The sequence below is a fragment of the Symphalangus syndactylus genome, chromosome 3 (genome assembly GCF_028878055.3).
Source record: "Symphalangus syndactylus isolate Jambi chromosome 3, NHGRI_mSymSyn1-v2.1_pri, whole genome shotgun sequence".
Classification (NCBI taxonomy): Eukaryota; Metazoa; Chordata; class Mammalia; order Primates; family Hylobatidae; genus Symphalangus; species Symphalangus syndactylus.
In genome coordinates, this window is record NC_072425.2 from 142,553,795 (window position 1) to 142,575,715 (window position 21,921).

Sequence of the window (21,921 nt, forward strand, 5' to 3'; positions counted from 1 at the left end):
CATTTCTGACACCTCAAAACTAGTTTTCAATTTCATCTATTTTGTTGCCAAAAGTCACAGTGATTTTTGGAACATGTTGCCAAGTTCAGTGTAATAGTCCACTGTGGTCAACCGAGGTCTGAAAAGATTAAATGGAAAGTACCAGAAGTAAACAATTCATGGATCTTATTTATTTATTTAATTTGAGACAGGATCTCGCTCTGTCGCCCACACTGGAGTGCAGTGGCGTGGTCTTGGCTTACTGAAACCTCTACCTCCTGAGCTTAAATGATCCTCCTATCTCAGCTTCCCGAGTAGCTGGGACTACAGGTGTGAGCCACTATGCCCAGCTGATTTTTGTATTTTTGGTAGAGATGAAGTCTCGCCATGTTGCCTATGCTGTTCTACCAAAAATACAAAAATTAGCCAGGTGTGGTGGTTTACGCCTGTAATCCCAGCTGTTCTCAAACTCCTGGGCTTAAGCAATCCACCCACCCCAGCCTCCCAAAGTACTGGGATTATAGGCATGAGCCACAATGCCCTGCCATAGGTTTTAAATTGTGTGCTATTCTGAGTAGCATGATAAAATCTTGTGCTGTCCTACTTCATCTCACTTGGGATGTGACTCATTCCTTTTTCCAGTGTATTCACGTTCCATGTGCTACCTGCCTGTAACTCACTTAGTAGCTGTTTTGGTTATTAGATTGAAAGAACATATATAGGGTTTGGTACTATTTGTACTTTCAGGCATCCACTTGAACATATCCCTCCGTGGATAAGGGGGGTACTGCTGTAGTCAGTTCTCAGACCTCTTGTTTTATCTCATCAGTATTTTATACAGTTGATCGTGCCCTCCTCCTTTAAACACTTTCTTCATTTGGCTTCCAGGCATTACACTCTTCTGATTTTCATCCTTCTCACTAGTCGCTCTTTTCAGTCTCTTTTGGTGGTTTTTTTTCATCTTCTCAGCTTCCTACTATTGGAGTTCTCCAGGGCTGAATCTATGGATCTCCTTCGTTTTCTTCTCCACACTCACTCCATTAGTGATATTACTTGGTTTCATGGCTCTAAATAAAACTATATGTTGATAGTCACGTTTATATCAACCTAGACCTTTCCCCTGAATTCCAAACTTACATGTCTTAACTGCCTTCTGAAATTTCACTTGAATATTAAGAGGCATCTCAAACTTGATGAATTCCAAACTGAGTTACTGATCTTTTCCTTTCAAACCCATTCCTTTTCAGTCTTTCCCATGTTGGTTAATGGCAACTGCATTATTCTTATTATGCATATCAGAAACTTTGGAATCATCCTTCATTTTTCTCATTCTCTTTTACTTCACATCCAGTCCACCAGGTAATTCTGTTAACCTCTATCTTTAAAAAAATCTTAGAATCTGATTGCCTTTTTTTTACCTCTACTGCTACCCTATCATTCCAAACTACCATGATATCTTTCCAAAATATTCTGATTTAAAAGTAAATTAGAATATATCACTGTTCTACCCAAATCCTCCAATGCTTTAGTTCTCACCCATAGTGTAAGCTAAAATCAGTTCATGACCTGTGAGTTCTTACACAATTTTGTCTCTTACATTACCTCTCAAACCTCAATTCTGCTTTGCTCCCCCTTGGTCATATTGTTGGTCTTCTCATTGTTCCCCAAGTGCTCTAGGCACACTTCTACCTCACTGTTTTTGTAATGACTGTTCCTATGCCTGAAAATGCTTTTTCCCATGGGACTTATTTGCATGTCTTATTCTCTCACTTTCTTTGGATATTGACTTCAATGTCATCTTTCCAATAAGCCTTGCCTGGCCATGCTATTTAAAACGATATCCTCTTCCCTCTAACACATTTCTTAAATTTTTAAAATTTTTACTATCTTGTGGGCATATGCAATCCAACACATTTCTTCATTTTATTTTCCTCCATTGTACTTACCACCATTTAGCTTATTGATTTTTTTTTTTTTTTTTTTTTTTTTTTTGAGACGGAGTCTTGCTCTGTCGCCCAGGCTGGAGTGCAGTGGCGCAATCTCGGCTCACTGCAAGCTCCGCCTCCCGGGTTCACGCCATTCTCCTGCCTCAGCCTCTCCGAGTAGCTGGGACTACAGGCGGCCGCCACCACGCCCGGCTGATTTTTTGTATTTTTAGTAGAGACGGGGTTTCACCGTGGTTTCGATCTCTTGACCTCGTGATCTGCCCACCTCGGCCTCCCAAAGTGCTGGGTTTACAAGCGTGAGCCACCGCGCCCGGCCTGCTTATTGATTTTTAACTGTATTTGAATTTATTTTATGTTATTTTGTCTCTCCTCAGTAGAATGTAGGATTTAAGAGGTCAAGAGTTTTTTTTCTATTTTGCTCACTGCTGAATACCTAATACCTAGAATAATGCCTGGCACAGAGTAGACCTAATAAAATATTTGAATGAATGGATTAATAAATAAAAAGCAGGTTTAAAAAAAAACTTAAGCATGTTTAAAAAAAAAAAAAACTTAAGCATGTTTAAGTGGTTTGGGTACAGATCCTGTAGAGAGGAAGAGGCTGACAGTCTAAGAGAAAGGAAATAAATAACAGAGATCAAGATCCCTAAGGAGGTAGAAGGGTATGGGCTCCAGAGCATGAGTAGAAAGATGAACATTCAATAGGAGAATGGAAGGGATGAAAGGATGTATAATAATACAAATAATTTAGCTTTGGTAGGGATAAGTTGATGTAGTTTCTGTCTAATGGCTTTATTTTCTCTCTGAAATGGGAGGTGGTAGTATAGGTACTGGATGGTAGTCTTGGGAATTACAGAAAAGTGTAGTTTTGAAATGATCCTTGTGGAGAAAAGGAAAGGAAACTAGAGAAACAAATATTATCTAGCAGTATTGAGGTTTGGCTAGGGATTGTAACCATAAATTTACAGTGGCGTCATTTTCCATATAATATTCTTCTTTATAAAGCTTTTCCAAGGAATCAGAATATTGGCTATAGCAGATTCATAATGTTTATTGCTATTATCATAAATTATTTTTTATTTTAAAAAGTTCTAGTCCTTTAGCCAGGTCTGTCATCTTCATAGAACATTGTTCTGTTACCCATAAAAGATACCATTAAGATTGTGGCCTGGGCCGGGCGCGGTGGCTCACGCCTGTAATCCCAGCACTTTGGGAGGCCGAGGCAGGCGGATCACGAGGTCAGGAGATCAACACCATCCTGGCTAACACGGTGAAACCCCGTCTCTCCTAAAAATACAAAAAAAAAAAAAATTAGCTGGGCGTGTTGGCGGGCACCTGTAGTCCCAGCTACTCGGGAGGCTGAGGCAGGAGAATGGCGTGAACCTGGGAGATGGAGCTTGTAGTGAGCCAAGATTGCACCACTGCACTCCAGCCTGGGTGAGAGAGCGAGAATCTGTCTCAAAAAAAGAAAAAAATAAGATTGTGGTCCACACTTTGAACATGTCTACAGATCATACTTAGGTATTATAAAATACCTAATTTGACAAATGAGTCTTAGTAATTTTATAACTTGGCTATATTTTTTATAAAATCATATAGGAAGACTTTGTTTTATATCTTACAAAAATTTTGTGTTAAATAAATATATTTAGACATAGTTTTACTTCTTCAAGTTGCCAGTTGGGTTAATTTAAAAACATACTTGCATAGAAGACTTGAAAGCATTTGTATTTGTTTTCTTTTTTAGGGGCAAAAAGGCCCCGAGTCACTTCAGGTGGTGTGTCAGAGTCTCCCAGTGGATTCTCTAAGCACATTCAATCAAATTTGGACTTCTCTCCAGTAAACAGTGCTTCTAGGTAAGACTGATAAAGATTGAGTAGTTTTTGATTGTAGTATTCCCCATGAAGAATAATACATGTATGTGTTTTTTCATAATAATCAACATTAACATAATACTGTAAGCGTGAGAACTTTTGTGTGATATAAGAAAGGCCTGATAGATTTTATTTTATTAAATGTATGTTTCTTTCTGTCTTAATGCCTCAGTGAAGAAAATGTGAAGTACTCCAGTTCTCAGCCAGAACCCCGCACAGGTCTTTCCTTATGGGATACCAGCCCCTCATATATTGATAAATTGGTACAAGGGATCAGCTTTTCCCAGCCCACATGTCCTGATCATATGCTTCTGAATAGTCAGTTACTTGGCACCCCAGGATCCTCACAGGTGAGGGAATTTAATTTTTTAAAAGTAATGGCAGCTCTGTATTTTTTTATTATCTTGAAGTCCTTTTTTAATATGTAAATCTTAGATATATAACTTTTAAATCACACGTATTTTTTTTGGTCAAGGAAGAAAGAGAGGAGGGAGGCCTTCATGCAAAATAATTTTAAGTCAGACTAAATAGCTGTGATATTACTGTCTTTAGTCATAATGGATTTATTCAGTTGTCTTCTGTTTGACACGTAGAATCCCTGGCAGCGGTTGGTCAAAAGAATGACACGATTCTTTACCAAATTGGATGCAGACAAATCTTATCAGTGCCTGAAAGAGACTTGTGAGAAGTTGGGCTATCAATGGAAGAAGAGTTGTATGAATCAGGTGTGTTCATTGATTTTCATTATACCTTTTCCTGAAGAAGAATTTAAATATTTGAGTAAAAGCTATCATTAGTATATTTTTTAAATATAGGCTGTGGCTCACACCTGTAATCCCAGCTTTTTGGGAGGCCGGGGTGGGAGGATCACCTGAGGTCAGGAGTTCGAGACCAGCCTGGCCAACATGGTGAAACCCTGTCTCTACTAAAAGTACAAAAATTAGCCGGCCTGGTGGTGCATGGCTGTAATCCCAGCTTCTCGGGAGGCCGAGGCAGGAGAATTGCTTGAACCTGGAAGACAGAAGTTGCAGTGAGCTGAGATCCTGCCAGTGCACTCCTGCGTGGCCAACAGAGTGAGACTGTCTCAAAAAAAACCAAACAAACATAAAAATACAAAGTAATTAGTTAGTTTGAAAAAGAAACTATTTAAGTAAAATGTTCTTTACCTTAAGAAATAATACATATTTTTTTCTTTTAATTTTTGTTTATTATTATTTTTTAATTTTTAATTTTTAGCCACTGTGCCTGGCCTAAGAAATAATATTTCTTAAAATACCTTTTTATTGTTATTAAAAATAGTAGGGAGCTGGAATCATTATCTTCTTAAAAACTATGTATGCTTAAACTGTAGACCATAACAGTTTACTGCCTGCTATGAAAGACGAATACATTAGCAATCCCACACTTTCTCCCATCTCCCTTGATTGCACCTGTCAATTTTTATTGTTTATATTATTAGAGCATAGTTATAACATTGGTATTCTAAACTGCCTTTAAGGCTTTTCAAAAAAATGTTAATGTCAATGAAAGACAAATAGGGGAGCTGTTTTATATTGAAGGAGACTAAAGAGGCCTGATAACTAAGTGCAATGGATGATCTTTCACTAGATCATGTATTTGAATCAAAACTATAACAGACATTATTGGAACAATTGGAGAAATCTGAATATGGACTGTATATTAATTAGGTAATGTTTTTGTATCAGCGTCAGATTTCTTGGGTGTGATAATACTGTGGTTTGTAGGAGAATGCCCTTGTTCAAAGGAGAAACGTGTCAAAGCAAAGTTGAAGTGATGTGATATCTTCATTCAGCTTAAAATTTGAAAAAAAGAGTTTTCAAAATTAAAAGTTAGGGGGAACTGTTACTGTGTAGAAATCTGAGGTCAGCCTGATAGTCTTCTCACTCACATAGGTGATTCACTTTCTTTCAGGTAGACCCAGAGATAAAATTTGCATAACCATTTTAAAATGTAAAATGCAGTGCTTTTTAGTATATTCACAAGGTTGTGCAACCATTGCCCCTAATTCCAGAACGTTGCATCACCACAGGGGAAAAAAAACAAAACAAAAAACCTCTGTACCACCTACAGTCACTCTTTATTCCTTTCTTGCTCCATTCCCAGGCAACCTTGAATCTACTTTCTGTCTTTAGGGATTGCCTTTTTGGACATTTTATATAAATGGAATCATATAACATGTAGTCCTTTGGGTCTGTTTGCTTTCATTTAGCATAATGTTTTCAAGGTTCCTAGCATTTATCAGTACTTTATTCCTTTTTATGGCTGAATAATATTCCATTGTGTGTATGTGTTACATTTTGTTTATCCATTCATCCATTGATGGACATTTGGGTTGTTTCTACTTTTTGGTCATTATGAATAATACTGCTATGAACAATCTTGTACCAGTTTTTGTGTGACCATATGTTTTCAATTTCTTAGATATATATGGAGGAGTAGAATTGTTGGAGCATATGGTAACTCTTCATTTAACTTTTTGAGAAACTGTGAAATGATTTTTCCAAAGCACCTGTACCATTTTACGTTCCCATCAGTAATGTGAGAGGGTTCCAATTTCTCTACATCCTTGCCAACACTTAACTGCCTCCCCTTTTTACTATAGCCATCCTAGTGTGTATGAAGTGTTATCTCATTTTGCTTTTGATTTTCATTTCTCTAAAGACTAATGATCTTGAGCATATTCTTATATGCTTATTGGCCATTTCTTTATAACAGTATCCGGATATTTGTCCATACTTTAACTGGATTGTTTTTATTGTTGAGTTGTTAGAGTTCTTTGTACATTCTGGACACTAGAACCTTCTCAGTTACCTGATTTGCAAATATTTTATCCCATTCTGTGGGAGAAAATTCCCCCATTCTTTTGTTTTCTTGTTAGTGTCATTTGATGTACACAAGTTTTAGATTTTGATGAATTCCAGTGGATCTATAATTTCTCTTTTGTTGCCTATGCTTTTAGTGTCAAATTTAAGAAACTGTTGCCTAACATAAGATTGTAAAGATTTATATTTTATTTTTTCTTTTAGGAGTCCCAGCCTCCTAAGTAGCTGGGACTACAGTCTTAAAGTTTAGCTCTTATATTTAGGTCTTTGTCCATTTTGAGTTAATATCTGTATATAGTATGAGGTAGGGTGCAAATTCAAATGTTTGTATGTGAAAATTCAGTTTTTCCAGCACCATTTGTTGAAGATATCTTTTCCTATTAGATGGTCTTGGCACCTTTGTTGAAAATAAATAGGTCATAGATGTATAGGTTTATTTCTGGACTCTCAATTCTTTTTTTTTTTTCCTTTTATTTTTCTTCCCCCGTGGACTCAATTCTTTATTTCGTGGATCTGTATGTCTATGCTATGCCATTACCACACTATTTTGATTACTGTAGCTTTATAGTGAATTTTGACATTAGAAAGTATGAGTTGTCCAAGTTTGTTCTTTTTTTCAAGGTATTTTGGTTATTTGTGGCCCCTTGTTTTTCTGTCTTTTAGGATTATCTTATTTCTGCAAGAAAAAAATTTGGAATTTTAAAAGAGATTACATTGGGGAGTATTTCCATTTTAGTACATATTGAGTATTCCTTATTCAGGTGCTTGGGACCAAAAGTTTTGTGGATTTTCCATTTGTTTGGATTTTGGAATATTTGCATATGCATATTGAGATAACTTACAGATGGGACTCAAGTTGAAACGAGTAATTTTATTTATGCTTCATATATACCTGATACAGATAGCCTGAAGGTAATTTTATACAATATTTTAAATAATTTTGTGCATGAAACAAAGTTTGTACATTGAACTATCAGAAAGCAAACCTATCAGGTATGAAATTTTCAATTTGTCGCATGATGTCAGCACCTGAAAAGTTTTGGAGTTTGGAACATTTTGGATTTCAGATTTTAGATTAAGGATGCTAAATCTCTAGTAGTAACTCTTCCAATCCAATAACATGGGGCCTTTTTTTTTTTCCATTTTTTTAGGGTCTTTAATTTCTTTCAAGAATATTTTGTAGTTTTCAGTGTTCAAGTCTTGCACTTCCTAGGTTAAATGTAATCCTGTTTATTCTTTTTTTTTTTAATCCTGATGCTGATGTAAATGGAATTAAAAAAAATTTTTTTTTCAAATTGTTCATTGCTAGTATATATGCAAATGAATTTTGTGTATTGATCTTGCATCCTGAAAATTTGCTGAATTTATTAACTCCAGTAGTTTTTTTGACAAATTCTTTAGGCTTTTTAATATATTAAGATTACATTATTTGGCAGGGCGTGGTGGCTCATGCCTGTAATCCCAGCACTTTGGGAGGCCAATGCGGGTGGATCATGAGGTCAAGCGTTCAAGACCTGCCTGGCCCACATAGTGAAACCCTGCCTCTACTAAAAATACAAAAAATTAGCTGGGCGTGGTGGCGGGCGCCGGTAATCCCAGCTACTCAGCAGGCTGAGGCCGGAGAATCGCTTGAACCTGGGAGGCGGAGGTTGCAGTGAGCCGAGATCGCGCCACTGCACTCCAGCCTGGGCGACAGAGCGAGACTCCATCCCCCCCAAAAAAAAAAAAAAATTACATTGTTTATCAATAGAGATACAGGAAATTGTTTTACCTTTTTTTTTTTTTTTAAACCCAGGTGCCTTTTAATTCTTTTTGTTTAGTTGTCCTGGCTAGGACTTCCAACATTATGTTGAATGGAAATAGAGTCTTTGTCTTGTTCTTGATCTTAGGGGAAAGTTTCGAGTCTTTCAGCATTAAGTATGATGTTAGCTGTGGGGTTTTTGTTTTTATGATGAAAGAGTATTGGATTTTGTCCAATGTTTTCTCTGTCTATTGAGATAATCATGTGGGATTCTTTTTCCCATTATTAATATAGTGTATTAATACCTTGACCTCCTGTGCCCAAGTGATCCTCTCATCTCAGCCTCCTAAGTAGCTGGGACTACAGGTGTACACTATCATACCCAGCTAACTTTTTAAAAATGTCTTTGTAGAGATGCAGTCTCTGTGTGTTTACCAGGCTGGCCTTGACTTTCTGGGCTCAAGTGATCCTCCTAAGTATTAGGTACTACAGGTGTGCACCACCATGCCCAGCTAAATTGACAGTTTTCATCAGTCTGTTTATTTTGTCTAATGTTAGTATATCCACATCAGCTCACCAGCTATCTTGTGTATTTTCCTTTTTTTAGTTGGAGTCTCACTGTGTTGCCTAGGCTAGAGTGTAGTGGCTACTTAACAGGCACGATCATAGTGCAGTGCAGCCTCAAATTCCTGGGCTCAAGTGACCCTCCTGCCTTGGCCTCCCAAGTAGGTGGGACTGCAGGCTTACGCCACCATACCCAGCTACCAGCTCTCTTTTGGTTATTGTTTCCATGGTCTATTTTTTTTTCCTTTTCCTTTTAACCTATTTGTGTCTTTGAATCTAAAGTGCCTTAGCCAGGTGTCATGGCTCACACCTGTAATTCCAGCACTTTAGGAGGCTGAGGCGGGCAGATCACTTGAGGCCAGGAGTTTGAGACCAGCCTGGCCAACATGGTGAAACCCCATCTCTACTAAAAATATTTTAAAAATTAGTTGGGCATTGTGGTGTGCACCTGTAATGCCAGCTACTGGGGAGGCTTTAGGTGGGAGGATAGCCTGAGCCATGGGAGATCAAGGCTGCAGTGAGTCGTGATCTGATTGCGTGACTGCTCTCCAGCCTGGGTGACAGAGCAAGACTGTCTCAAAAAAAAAAAAAAAAAAAATCGCTTCTTAGCCTTTTGGCTAAGATCAAGTGTAGTATCTATTCCTATCAGTTTGAAGTGCCTTAATTTCTCTTCCACTTTTTGGACAGGTAGTTTTGCTGGATATAGAATTCTTATTAGCTTTTGTCTTTGAGTACTTTGATTATGCCACTGCTGCCTTCTAGCCTTTGTGGTTTCTGATGAGAAATCAGCTGTTAATCTTACTGAGGATCTCTTTTATGTGAGACGTTGCTGCTCTCTTGCTGCTTTTATGTTTCTCTGTTGACCACAGTTTGACTATGATGTATCTTGGTGTGGATTTCTTTGTTCATTCTATTTGGAGTTCATTGAGCTTCTTGGATATGTAAATTAATGTTTTTAATCACACTTGGGAAGTTTTTGGCTGCTATTTCTTCAGATTTTTTTTTTTTTGTATCTAACTCTCCTCTCCCTCTTGGACTCATTATGTTTATTGTTGGTATACTTGATGTACCACAGTTCTTAGACTGTTCATTTTTCTTTATTCTTCTTTCTTTATGTTTCTCAGGGACAGTTTTGGTTGCTGTTTTTCCTTTATATGGGCCATACTTTGTTTCCTTATATGCTTTGTAATTTTTTATTGAAAACTGGACGTATTGTGGCAATATGTGGCAACTCTAGAAGTCAGATTTTCCCCTCTTGCCAGTGTTTGTTACTGCTTGATGTAGTTGTTTGTTTTTTTAGTGTTTTTTTTGTTTGTTTTTTGTTTTTGAGATGGAGTTTTGCTCTTGTTGCCCAGGCTGGAGTGCAGTGGTGTGATCTTGGCTCACTGCAACCTCCACCTCCTGGGTTCAAGTGAGTCTCCCGCCTCAGCCTTCCAAGTAGCTGGGATTACAGGCACCTGCCACTGTGCCCGGCTAACTTTTTGTATTTTTATTAGAGATGGGGTTTCATCATGTTGGCCAGGCTGGTCTCGAACTCCTGACCTCAGGTGATTCATCCGCCTCAGCCTGCAAAGTACTGGGATTACAGGTGTGAGCTACCGTGCCCGGCCCTAGTGATTTTTCTGATATAATTTTTTAAAATTGGTATTGTTTGTCATGCATGGCTGTACAGTTTCTGTCCCATTAGTTTAGTGGTCAGCTAATGATTGGACAGAGATTTCCTTAAATTCTTTGTACCAAAAACAAAAAATCTGCAGAGTAGTTCTGTATTTGTGTTGGGGCACACCTGCAATACTCAACCAAGAAGTTTACAACGTTGCTTCAGCCTTCACTATCTGCTTGTGCAAAATACAAAGTTAGGGCACATGTAGAGCTTAGGGGCCTTCTCAGCTCTTTCCTAACCATATGTACTGCCCTGGTCATGGGCAGTAGATTCCCAGGTATATGTTGGACCTTTTCAGAGTCCTATTCCCCAGAAACATCTCACTCCGTAACCTCTTCCAAACTTCTTGGGTAGTCTGTTTGCACTAGTGGCTTTCATTGCTTCAGGCAACAGAGACTAAAGCATTTTCCTGTAAGTGTTTTCAACAAACGCTACTCAGGAGCAGCTTTAGCACAAGGTGAGTTAGAGTTACAAAGGTGAAATAAAGACAAGCCTCTTTTTTTTTTTTTTTTTTTTTTTGAGATGGAGTCTCGCACTGTTGCCCAGTCTGGAGTGCAATGGTGCAATCTCAGCCCACTGCAACCTCCACATCCCGGGTTCAAGCGATGCTCCTGCCTCAGCCTCCCAAGTAGCTGGGATTACAGGCACCTGTCACCACACCCTACTAATTTTTGTATTTTTAGTAGAGACAGGGTTTCACCATGTTGGTCAGGCTGGTCTTGAACTCCTGACCTCAGGTGATCCACCCACCTCGGCCTCCCCAAGTATTGGGATTACAGGCATGAGCCACTGTGCCTGGCCAGGACAAGCCTTTTGATCAGGTCATTTTAGAGGGTCAGATCGGCTTAAGATAGTTTGTAAATGAGGTTTATTCTGCTCCCACCTGGACCTATACCTTAAATATGGACTGTTATTTTCAAGGCTGCTACTGAGTGAGGAGCAGGGGATGAGAAAAGGGTAAGTTACAATGCCAGAAAGCTCACTGTTCTTACTGCATTTCACTTGTTTTGAATAAGTTGCTGCAAGCTTTTAGTTAGTTTACAATGTTCTGAAAAAGTTGATTCTGACAGGTTTTGGCAGGTTTTTAAAATTGCTTTTGTGGAGTAATGGACTTCTGGAGTTCTTTTCTCTGCCATTTTCAGTGACATCACTCCTTGATTCACTCTGTCTCTCATTTCTTGAAGTATTTTCTTTGTCTTTGAAGTTTAAGAGCTTAATTCAGATGTGTTGAGTTGAATATCTTGTATTAATTTTCCCAGAACATAGTGGGTTATTTCAGTGCTGCACAGTCGTGGTATAGTTGTGTGTTTTCATAGTTTCTTGAAGTAAGAATTATTACAAATACTTTTGTAATTTGGGCCGTGTTTTTCAGGCACGTCTGCTGATCTTGCTCGGGCTTAACTCATCCAGCTGTATTCATCTGATGTCTTTACTGTGGCTGGTGGTCTAAAACATCCTTACTCCCATGTTTGGAGTCTTGGCACTGGCTGTTAGCTGAGCCCATCTTTCCACATCATTCAGCTAGGCTGAGCGTCTTTACATGCCATAGGAACATTCTAAAAGACTGAAAGTGGAAGTTGAAGGCCTCTCAAGACCTTTGCCATCTTCTAATTGCCGCTCTAGCTTTTCAGCCACAAGTCAGGCCTTTTTCTTTCTTATGTTTTAATAATCTTGTTTTTCCTCCCATTATGTTTTCATCTTTGATTGTTTCTTCTTTCAGTGGTATTTTGGTAAAATACAGTAAGTTTTGTTGCTATGAGTTCATATACACTCAATCCCTAGGAGCTGCACCCCTGTTGATAGATTGGGTTAGGGACACACATACCCATTGGGAGAAGAGAGACTCTGGAATGAGTGAGATTATCAGCATACTTAATATTACTCCTGTTATGGAGGTAGCCAGCAAATTTTTTTAGTTTTATTTTTTAATTGATACAATAATTGTAATGTATTCATGGGGTATGTAGTGATGTTTTGATTCATATAGTGTATAGTGATCAGATCAGGATAATTAGCATATTCATAATCTCAAACATTGGTCGTTTCTTTGTGATGGGAATGTTCAGTATCCTTCTAGCTACTTGAAACTCTGTTATTGTTAAGTATAGTCATCCTACAGTGGTCTAGAACTTACTCCTATCTAGCTGTAATTTTGTATTCTTTCACAAATCTCTATCTTTCCCTTCTCTCTCCCCTTCCTAGACTCTAGTGTCCTCTGTTCTGCCTTCTGCTTCCATGAAATTAACTGTTTTTTTGTTTCCACATATGAGTGAGAATATGCGATGTTTAATTTTCTGTTCCTGGCTTATTTCACTTTACATATCGTCCTCCAGTTCCACCCATGTTGCTGCAAATGACAGGATTTCATTCCTTTATATGGCTGAGTAGTATTTCATTGTGTATATAAATCATATTATCCTCATCTGTTTGCTTGGCTTTTTGTTTTGTTTTTTTGAGACAGGGTCTCGCTCTGTCGCCCATGCTAGAGTGCAGTGACACAATCATAGCTCACTGCAGCTTCAACCTCCTGGGCTCAAGTGACTCTTCTGCCTCAGCCCCCTGAGTAGCTGGGCCCGTAGGCATGCACCACCACGCCTGCTAATTTTTTAGGAATTTTAGTAGAGATGAGGTATCGATATGTTGCCCAGCCTGGTCTCAAGCGATCCTTCTGCTTTGGCCTCCCAAAGTGCTGGGTTACAGGCGTGAGCCACAGTGCCTGGCCTACTCTCATCTGTTGTTGGATACCTAGGTTGATTCCGTATCTTGGCTATTGTGAATAATGCTGTAGGGATGCAAATGTCTCTTCCATATAATTTCCTTTCCTTTGGATAACATCTCAGTAGTGGGATTGCTGGAACATATAGGTAGTTTTATTTGTAGTTTTTTGAGAAACTTCCATTCTGTTCTTCATAGTGGGTTTACTAGTTTATTATCTACTCACCCATGTGGCTTAACCTTATTTTTGTTGCCTTAGGTTACTGTATCAACAACTGATAGGAGAAACAATAAACTCATTTTCAAAGTGAATTTGTTAGAAATGGATGATAAAATATTGGTTGACTTCCGGCTTTCTAAGGTATTTTTATGTTTTATTGTATTCTTTCTATGGAAATATTTCTATGTGCATTTTTTTAATGGCATTATGTTTGTATATATGTGGCATTTGTAAATAGGTTACTTGCTTTTTTCATTTAATATTATGAGCATGTGTTTTTGTTATCTATTTACCGAATATTGTTTTTTTCAAATGACATTTTCCTTATTATAAAAGATTTTGCCAGGCATGGTGGCTCATGCCTGTAATCCCAGCACTTTGGGAGTCCGAGACCGGTGGATCTCGAGGTCAGGAGTTTGAGACCAGCCTGGCCAACATAGTGAAACCCCATCTTTACTAAAAATACAAAAAATCAGCCAGGCGTGGTGGCAGGTGCCTGTAATCCCAGCTACTTGGGAGGCTGAGGCAGGAGAATCATTTGAACCTGGAAGGCAGAGGTTGCAGTGAGCCGAGATGGCACCACTGCACTCCAGCCTGGGTGACAATACGAGAGACTCGGTCTCAAAAAAAAAAAAAAAAAGTTTCTGCTTTTGTGAAAAATGTAGATAAGCAAAAAATGAGAAAATAAAAATAATTCTAAATTTTCAGTGATCACATTAATATTTTGAAGCATTTTAATATTTTTCTTAATTTATGTCTTTTAATAAAAATTATGATTTGTTACAAATATTTCATTATAATTTAATGAACCTTTACCTGTTATAATAATTCTGTGATTGCTATTTTATGCATAGATTTTTTTGTTCATATTTCTGATGATTTCTTTAGAAATCATTGATTCTAAGATGATGGTATTACAGCCCTTGATACATAAAACCAAAATAACATTTTTCTCTATTTTCTGAGAGATTGTATGTGGCTCTAAAGAGGGTTGGAGGGGTAGCTGCTGTGTTGGAGCATTTGCTGCAGTACTCTTTGTATTAGAGATTTGCTGCAATACTGTTTTTCAGATGCTTGCTACAGAATTAAATTAAGATCATAGTATAATGAAATTCTCATAACTAAATCTATTGATTTTGGTCAATAGTGTTATGACAACAAGACTTCAGTTTAGTTGTATAGCTTATCATTAGTTTCCAAACCCTCACTGCCTATGGAATGTAATGACTTAGGTCCAGATATACCAACACCTGAAACAGATAGGATGTCATGTTTATCTGCTCTCTGAGCTCAGTGCAGTAGAAACAGTGATGGGCATGAAACCACATCAGAATTATTTGTGTAACAATTTTCTCTGCCAGGATATTTGGTCTTCATAAACAGACCTAAAAGAAAATTGCAGCTAGACATATCTAAGGATGTTTGTCTGTTGTTACCACTAAAAAGAGATTGATTTTAGGGCAGAATTTTGTTTTTGTTTTGACATTATTTTTTAATATTATTTCTAATATAGGGTGATGGATTGGAGTTCAAGAGACACTTCCTGAAGATTAAAGGGAAGCTGATTGATATTGTGAGCAGCCAGAAGGTTTGGCTTCCTGCCACATGATCGGACCATTGGCTCTGGGGAATCCTGGTGAATATAGTGCTGCTATGTTGACATTATTCTTCCTAGAGAAGATTATCCTGTTCTGCAAACTGCAAACAGTAGTTCCTGAAGTGTTCACTTCCCTGTTTATCCAAACATCTTCCAATTTATTTTGTTTGTTCTGCATACAAATAATACCTATATCTTAATTGTAAGCAAAACTTTGGGGAAAGGATGAATAGAATTCATTTGATTATTTCTTCATGTGTGTTTAGTATCTGAATTTGAAACTCATCTGGTGGAAACCAAGTTTCAGGGGACATGAGTTTTCCAGCTTTTATACACACGTATCTCATTTTTATCAAAACATTTTGTTTAATCCAAAAAGTATATATTTCTTCCATGTTGATTTAATTATAAGATGAACCAATAAAGACATAATTCTTGTGATTTTGGACAGTAGATTTATCAGTCTGTAAAGCGAAGCTAGCTTCAAAACATATCCCCAAGATTTGTACTTATATTTTCAAAAGGGCCTGGCCAGTTATATAAACCTGTTTTTGAATTATAATGATTAATTAAAATTGCAAGTAGGTGTTTTTTCCAGTGTAGTTAGTAAAATACTTGTATTTTACAGTATTGCATAAACTCTAGTGCTTAACTAACTTTACTCTAAAAATTACTGTTGAACATCTTAAATATTTTTCTATATTTTCTACTTTCATAGCCATATTTTAACCTTTTGAACTTACTGGTGACCAAGCTTTTAGGTGATAAAGAATAAAAGGGAAGGGAATAGTAAGGAAGCTATAAGAAAAATAGATCTGATTCTTTGTTCCTTTACCTATTAGACTTACAAAAACTTTGTTTTTCTAATAAAATTTGTATTAACTTTGGGGCATATTAGGTTGAGGCCTTGGCTCCTGCCTGTAGTCCCAGCTACTTAGGAGGCTGAGAGAGGAGGATTGCATGAACCTAGAAGTTTGAGGCTGTAGTGAGCTGTGATTGCACCAGTGCACTCCAGCTTGGATGACAGAGTGAGACCCTGCCTCTAATAAAAATTTTTAAAATTGTAAAACATTATAAAATTAATCAGTTATTTTAATCTGAAGCCAAGAACATGTAGAATGTTATGATTAGAGTTTATCACATATTAATGTATACTGGCAAATTGTGTTACTGGAGTATACCCAGAGGAGGAATAAATTTGAACCTGTTTTATTTATTTGAACCTATTTAGGGTATGCCTAATAATTGAGTCAGTATAAATTCTCAAATATGGGAGAAATTTTGTTCTTGAGAATTATCTGAGTCATTAGTATCTTTCTAAAACAGCTCTCACTGACTTGAACCTCTTCTGTGAGCTCTAGCCTTTTACCTACTTTACATTTCCACTTGAATGTCTAGTAGGCATCTCATGACCAAAAACAGCTTTTGATTCCTGTTCTCCAACCTGTTCCTCTCCTAGTTTTCTCCATCTCAGAAATGTCACTTCCTCTGCAAAGTGTTTCCCTGACTTACCTAAAATAATAACCTCCTCTGTTTGCTGTGGGAATTTGTATAGAATGGTGGGAAAATTTCAAGTTTCATATTTGGATTAGCTCTGACATTTATCTGAACACTGGTAATTGCCTCAGTAAAGACACTGATAATAAATACCTTTTAGAGTTATTTTAATCTTTAATGCTTTAATGTGCAGGAAGAGTATAGTGTCCTGTTTTGCACAGAAAGGCATTCTGTAAATAATAAGTTGCCTTAATTTTCCTGTAATGTTCATTATATTGTTGTGGGAAGGTATTTACTCCTATTATTAAAAATAAAAATGTGTAAAATTTACTACCTGAAGATAACAGTTCAAATTTTGATGGAAAAATCAACCTATGCTTGTGTGTGTGTGTGTGTGTGTGTGTATGTGTGTGTGTGTAATGTGTACAGTGTGTGTGGTTGTCAAGATAAGCATAATTACATAAAAACACATAAAATATGTACAGTTCAATGTGCAGTTGTAAAGTTAACATTCACTTAACCACAACTCAATTGTAGAAAGATCATTTACAGACCCTTAAGAACTTCCTATATACAGTCTCCCAGTCACAACCCACTTCCTTCCCCCAGAAATAATCACAAAATAGACTTTGGCGATAATCCTTTCCTTGGTGTGTTTTAGAGTGTTCTCAACTATTTATGCAAATAATATCATTTAGTTTATGTATTTTTAATTAATATGGTTTTTATTAATGAACTTTATATAATTTTTTTTTTTTTTTTTTTTTGAGACAGAGTCTTGCTCTGTCACCCAGGCTGGAGTACAGTGGCGCAATCTCGGCTCACTGCAAGCTCCGCCTCCCGGGTTCACGCCATTCTCCTGCCTCAGCCTCTCCGAGTAGCTGGGACTACAGGCGCCCGCCACCACGCCCGGCTAATTTTTTTGTATTTTTAGTAGAGACGGGGTTTCACCGTGGTCTCGATCTCCTGACCTCGTGATCCGCCCGCCTCGGCCTCCCAAAGTGCTGGGATTACAAGCGTGAGCCACCGCGCCCGGCCTGAACTTTATATAAATTTTGCTGTATTTTTCATGTGTTGATTTTTCTTTATAGCCATGCTTTTGTGCATATTGAATTCATTAATTTTAATTTTTATATAGGATGGTATTTATGAACATCCCACTAACTATTCTGCTGCTAATTGATATTTGGGTTGTGTACAGTTTGATGCTATTATAAAATTCTTCTAAGAACATTCTTGTACATGTTCATTTGTTTTGCTAGGTCCTAGAATCTAAGGTATATATCCAGAAGAGGAATAGCTGGGTATTAGGATAGAATAATGACAAACTATTTTCTAAAGTGATTGTACCAATTAGTGTTTCCATAGGAGAAAAGTGTACAGTTACTGGAAAAACAGTTTGGAATGATCTAAAGTATAAGAATGTTCATAGCAACAGAATGTGTTTCTAGTATTCCAAATTTTCACCTACAGTTGGTGTGGTCAGTATAAGTTGTTGTTTGTGTTTTTGTTATGTTTTTTTTTCCTTTGAGACAGGGCCTCACTTTGCTGCCCAGGCTGGAGAGCAGTGGTACAAACACAACTCACTGCAGCCTTACCCTCCCAGGCTCAAGCAATCCTCCTGTTTAGCCTCCCAAGTAGGTGTTAATTTGCTTGTTCCTAAGTTTAAATGAGGTTGAGCATTTTATGACATGCCTGTTCTAGTCTTTTCCTTATTGTTCTAATTGCCTTTTCTTTTTCTTAATAATTTCAGTTCTTCATATGTTCAGCATACTAGTCCTTTGTCAGTTTACATGTGTTGAATATATATACCCTCCCATTCTGTGGCTTATTGTTCCATCCTTCATGGACATTTGTAATTTTAATGTCCTAGTTAGACCTTTTCTCTGTCTAGTGTTTTATATTTTGTATTAAAGGAGTCATTCACTACTCCAAGATCATGAAGATTTTCTTGTATGTAATCATGCAATCTTCTTAAAAGCTTTATGGCTTTTGCTTTTTTTTTTTTTTTTTTTAAGAGTCTTGTTGTGTCTCCAAAGCTGGAGGGCAGTGGCACAATCACAGCTCACTGCAGCCTCAGCCTCCCTGGCCCAAGTGATCTTTCCACCTCAGCCTTCTGAGCTGGGACTATAGCCATGCACCACCATGCCCAGCAAATTTTTTATTTTTTGAAGAGATCAGATTTCACTGTGTTGCCAAGGCTGGTTTCGAATGCCTGGGCTCAAGTGATCATCCTGCCTTGGCCTCCCAGAGTGCTGGGATTACAGGTGTGAGCCACCATGCCTGCCTGGCCTGTTTTTTGGCTGATTTAGGTCTATAATTCATCTGAAATTGGCTTTTGTGTAGAATGTGAGGTAGAGATTACGTTTCATTTTTTTCCTTCATATGGCTATCCAGTTTAGCACTGGTTATTGAAAAGATCATTATTTTTTCACTAGTCTTCATTGATATCCAATCAAGTGTTCAAATGTTTTAATTATTTTTTATACTTTGTATTGAATCAGATCCAAATAAAGTTTAAACTTTGTAGTCATGCTTTTGTGCATATTGAATTCATTAATTTTAATTTTTATATAGGATGGTATTTATGAACATCCCACTAACTATTCTGCTGCTAATTGATATTTGGGTTGTGTACAGTTTGATGCTATTATAAAATTCTTCTAAGAACATTCTTGTACATGTTCATTTGTTTTGCTAGGTCCTAGAATCTAAGGTATATATCCAGAAGAGGAATAGCTGGGTATTAGGATAGAATAATGACAAACTATTTTCTAAAGTGATTGTACCAATTAGTGTTTCCATAGGAGAAAAGTGTACAGTTACTGGAAAAACAGTTTGGAATGATCTAAAGTATAAGAATGTTCATAGCAACAGAATGTGTTTCTAGTATTCCAAATTTTCACCTACAGTTGGTGTGGTCAGTATAAGTTGTTGTTTGTGTTTTTGTTATGTTTTTTTTTCCTTTGAGACAGGGCCTCACTTTGCTGCCCAGGCTGGAGAGCAGTGGTACAAACACAACTCACTGCAGCCTTACCCTCCCAGGCTCAAGCAATCCTCCTGTTTAGCCTCCCAAGTAGGTGTTAATTTGCTTGTTCCTAAGTTTAAATGAGGTTGAGCATTTTATGACATGCCTGTTCTAGTCTTTTCCTTATTGTTCTAATTGCCTTTTCTTTTTCTTAATAATTTCAGTTCTTCATATGTTCAGCATACTAGTCCTTTGTCAGTTTACATGTGTTGAATATATATACCCTCCCATTCTGTGGCTTATTGTTCCATCCTTCATGGACATTTGTAATTTTAATGTCCTAGTTAGACCTTTTCTCTGTCTAGTGTTTTATATTTTGTATTAAAGGAGTCATTCACTACTCCAAGATCATGAAGATTTTCTTGTATGTAATCATGCAATCTTCTTAAAAGCTTTATGGCTTTTGCTTTTTTTTTTTTTTTTTTTAAGAGTCTTGTTGTGTCTCCAAAGCTGGAGGGCAGTGGCACAATCACAGCTCACTGCAGCCTCAGCCTCCCTGGCCCAAGTGATCTTTCCACCTCAGCCTTCTGAGCTGGGACTATAGCCATGCACCACCATGCCCAGCAAATTTTTTATTTTTTGAAGAGATCAGATTTCACTGTGTTGCCAAGGCTGGTTTCGAATGCCTGGGCTCAAGTGATCATCCTGCCTTGGCCTCCCAGAGTGCTGGGATTACAGGTGTGAGCCACCATGCCTGCCTGGCCTGTTTTTTGGCTGATTTAGGTCTATAATTCATCTGAAATTGGCTTTTGTGTAGAATGTGAGGTAGAGATTACGTTTCATTTTTTTCCTTCATATGGCTATCCAGTTTAGCACTGGTTATTGAAAAGATCATTATTTTTTCACTAGTCTTCATTGATATCCAATCAAGTGTTCAAATGTTTTAATTATTTTTTATACTTTGTATTGAATCAGATCCAAATAAAGTTTAAACTTTGTAGTCATGCTTTTGTGCATATTGAATTCATTAATTTTAATTTTTATATAGGATGGTATTTATGAACATCCCACTAACTATTCTGCTGCTAATTGATATTTGGGTTGTGTACAGTTTGATGCTATTATAAAATTCTTCTAAGAACATTCTTGTACATGTTCATTTGTTTTGCTAGGTCCTAGAATCTAAGGTATATATCCAGAAGAGGAATAGCTGGGTATTAGGATAGAATAATGACAAACTATTTTCTAAAGTGATTGTACCAATTAGTGTTTCCATAGGAGAAAAGTGTACAGTTACTGGAAAAACAGTTTGGAATGATCTAAAGTATAAGAATGTTCATAGCAACAGAATGTGTTTCTAGTATTCCAAATTTTCACCTACAGTTGGTGTGGTCAGTATAAGTTGTTGTTTGTGTTTTTGTTATGTTTTTTTTTCCTTTGAGACAGGGCCTCACTTTGCTGCCCAGGCTGGAGAGCAGTGGTACAAACACAACTCACTGCTTTTAGTCTGTAAGTTCCCTCTTTATTCCCTTTTTTTTCTCTTGCAGTTTATTGGTTGAAGAATCCAGCTGGTTTACTCTATGATTTTCTTAAGTTTAGATTTGTGGGTTTGATTGCTATGATAGTTTCAGATATTTCTTCTATTTTCTGCGTATCCTATAAATACATTTGAGATACTAGTCCTGTGTCAATTATATGTTGCATATAGGCATTTTATAAATTTCCTAAGTACCATTTTTCTTCATGCCACAAATTTTTATGTGTACTATTTTTGTTATCCAGCTCAAATTTTTTTCTAATATTGTTATGACTTTTTTCTATATTTTTACATTGTAGTTCTCAGATCTTTATATGATTTATTTTTTGATCCATAAATTATTTAGAATTATGTTTCTGAATTTCCAGGCCTTTGGGAATTGTTTTTATTGAGATATTCACATACCTTAAAATTCACTTTTTAAAGTGTTGTACCCCCTTTAAAGTGCACTTCTGTGGTTTTTACTATGTTCATAGAGGTATGCAACCATCACCACTCTCAAATTCTAAAACAATTTCATCACTTCAGAAAGAACCTCCCTACTCACTAGCAGTCACTCCCCACTTTTTCTTCCTCCAGTCTCTGGAAAATACTAACCTACTTTTTGTCTCTATGGATTTGCTTATTCCAGACATTTCATCTAAATAGAATTGTATAACACATGTGTGGCTTCTTTCACTTAATGGTTTCAAGAATCTCCATGTTGTAGCATGTATCAGGACTCCTTATGGCTGAATAATTTTCGTGTGTGTATTGTACATTCTGTTCATTATGTGG

At 37.1% G+C, this 21,921-nt stretch overlaps 1 protein-coding gene and 1 pseudogene across 5 annotated transcripts in view; both read left to right on the forward strand.

Moving 5' to 3' along the window:
• The window catches only part of CHEK1 (checkpoint kinase 1), a 32,217-nt gene extending 15,239 nt beyond the window's left edge, over positions 1–16,978 (forward strand). For 4 of the 5 annotated variants that reach the window (XM_055273640.2, XM_055273643.2, XM_055273644.2 and 1 more), the window contains 5 exons: positions 3,673–3,781; positions 3,972–4,149; positions 4,393–4,524; positions 13,585–13,686; positions 15,059–16,978. In XM_055273640.2, the coding sequence (XP_055129615.1) occupies positions 3,673–3,781; positions 3,972–4,149; positions 4,393–4,524; positions 13,585–13,686; positions 15,059–15,154 (617 nt within the window). In that variant the 3' untranslated portion in view covers positions 15,155–16,978. The remainder of the gene's footprint in view (positions 1–3,672; positions 3,782–3,971; positions 4,150–4,392; positions 4,525–13,584; positions 13,687–15,058) is intronic. The other variant, XM_063635618.1, reaches the window with a different exon arrangement.
• Positions 9,545–9,670, forward strand: LOC129480018 (uncharacterized; annotated as a pseudogene).
• Positions 16,979–21,921: the final 4,943 nt, after the last annotated feature.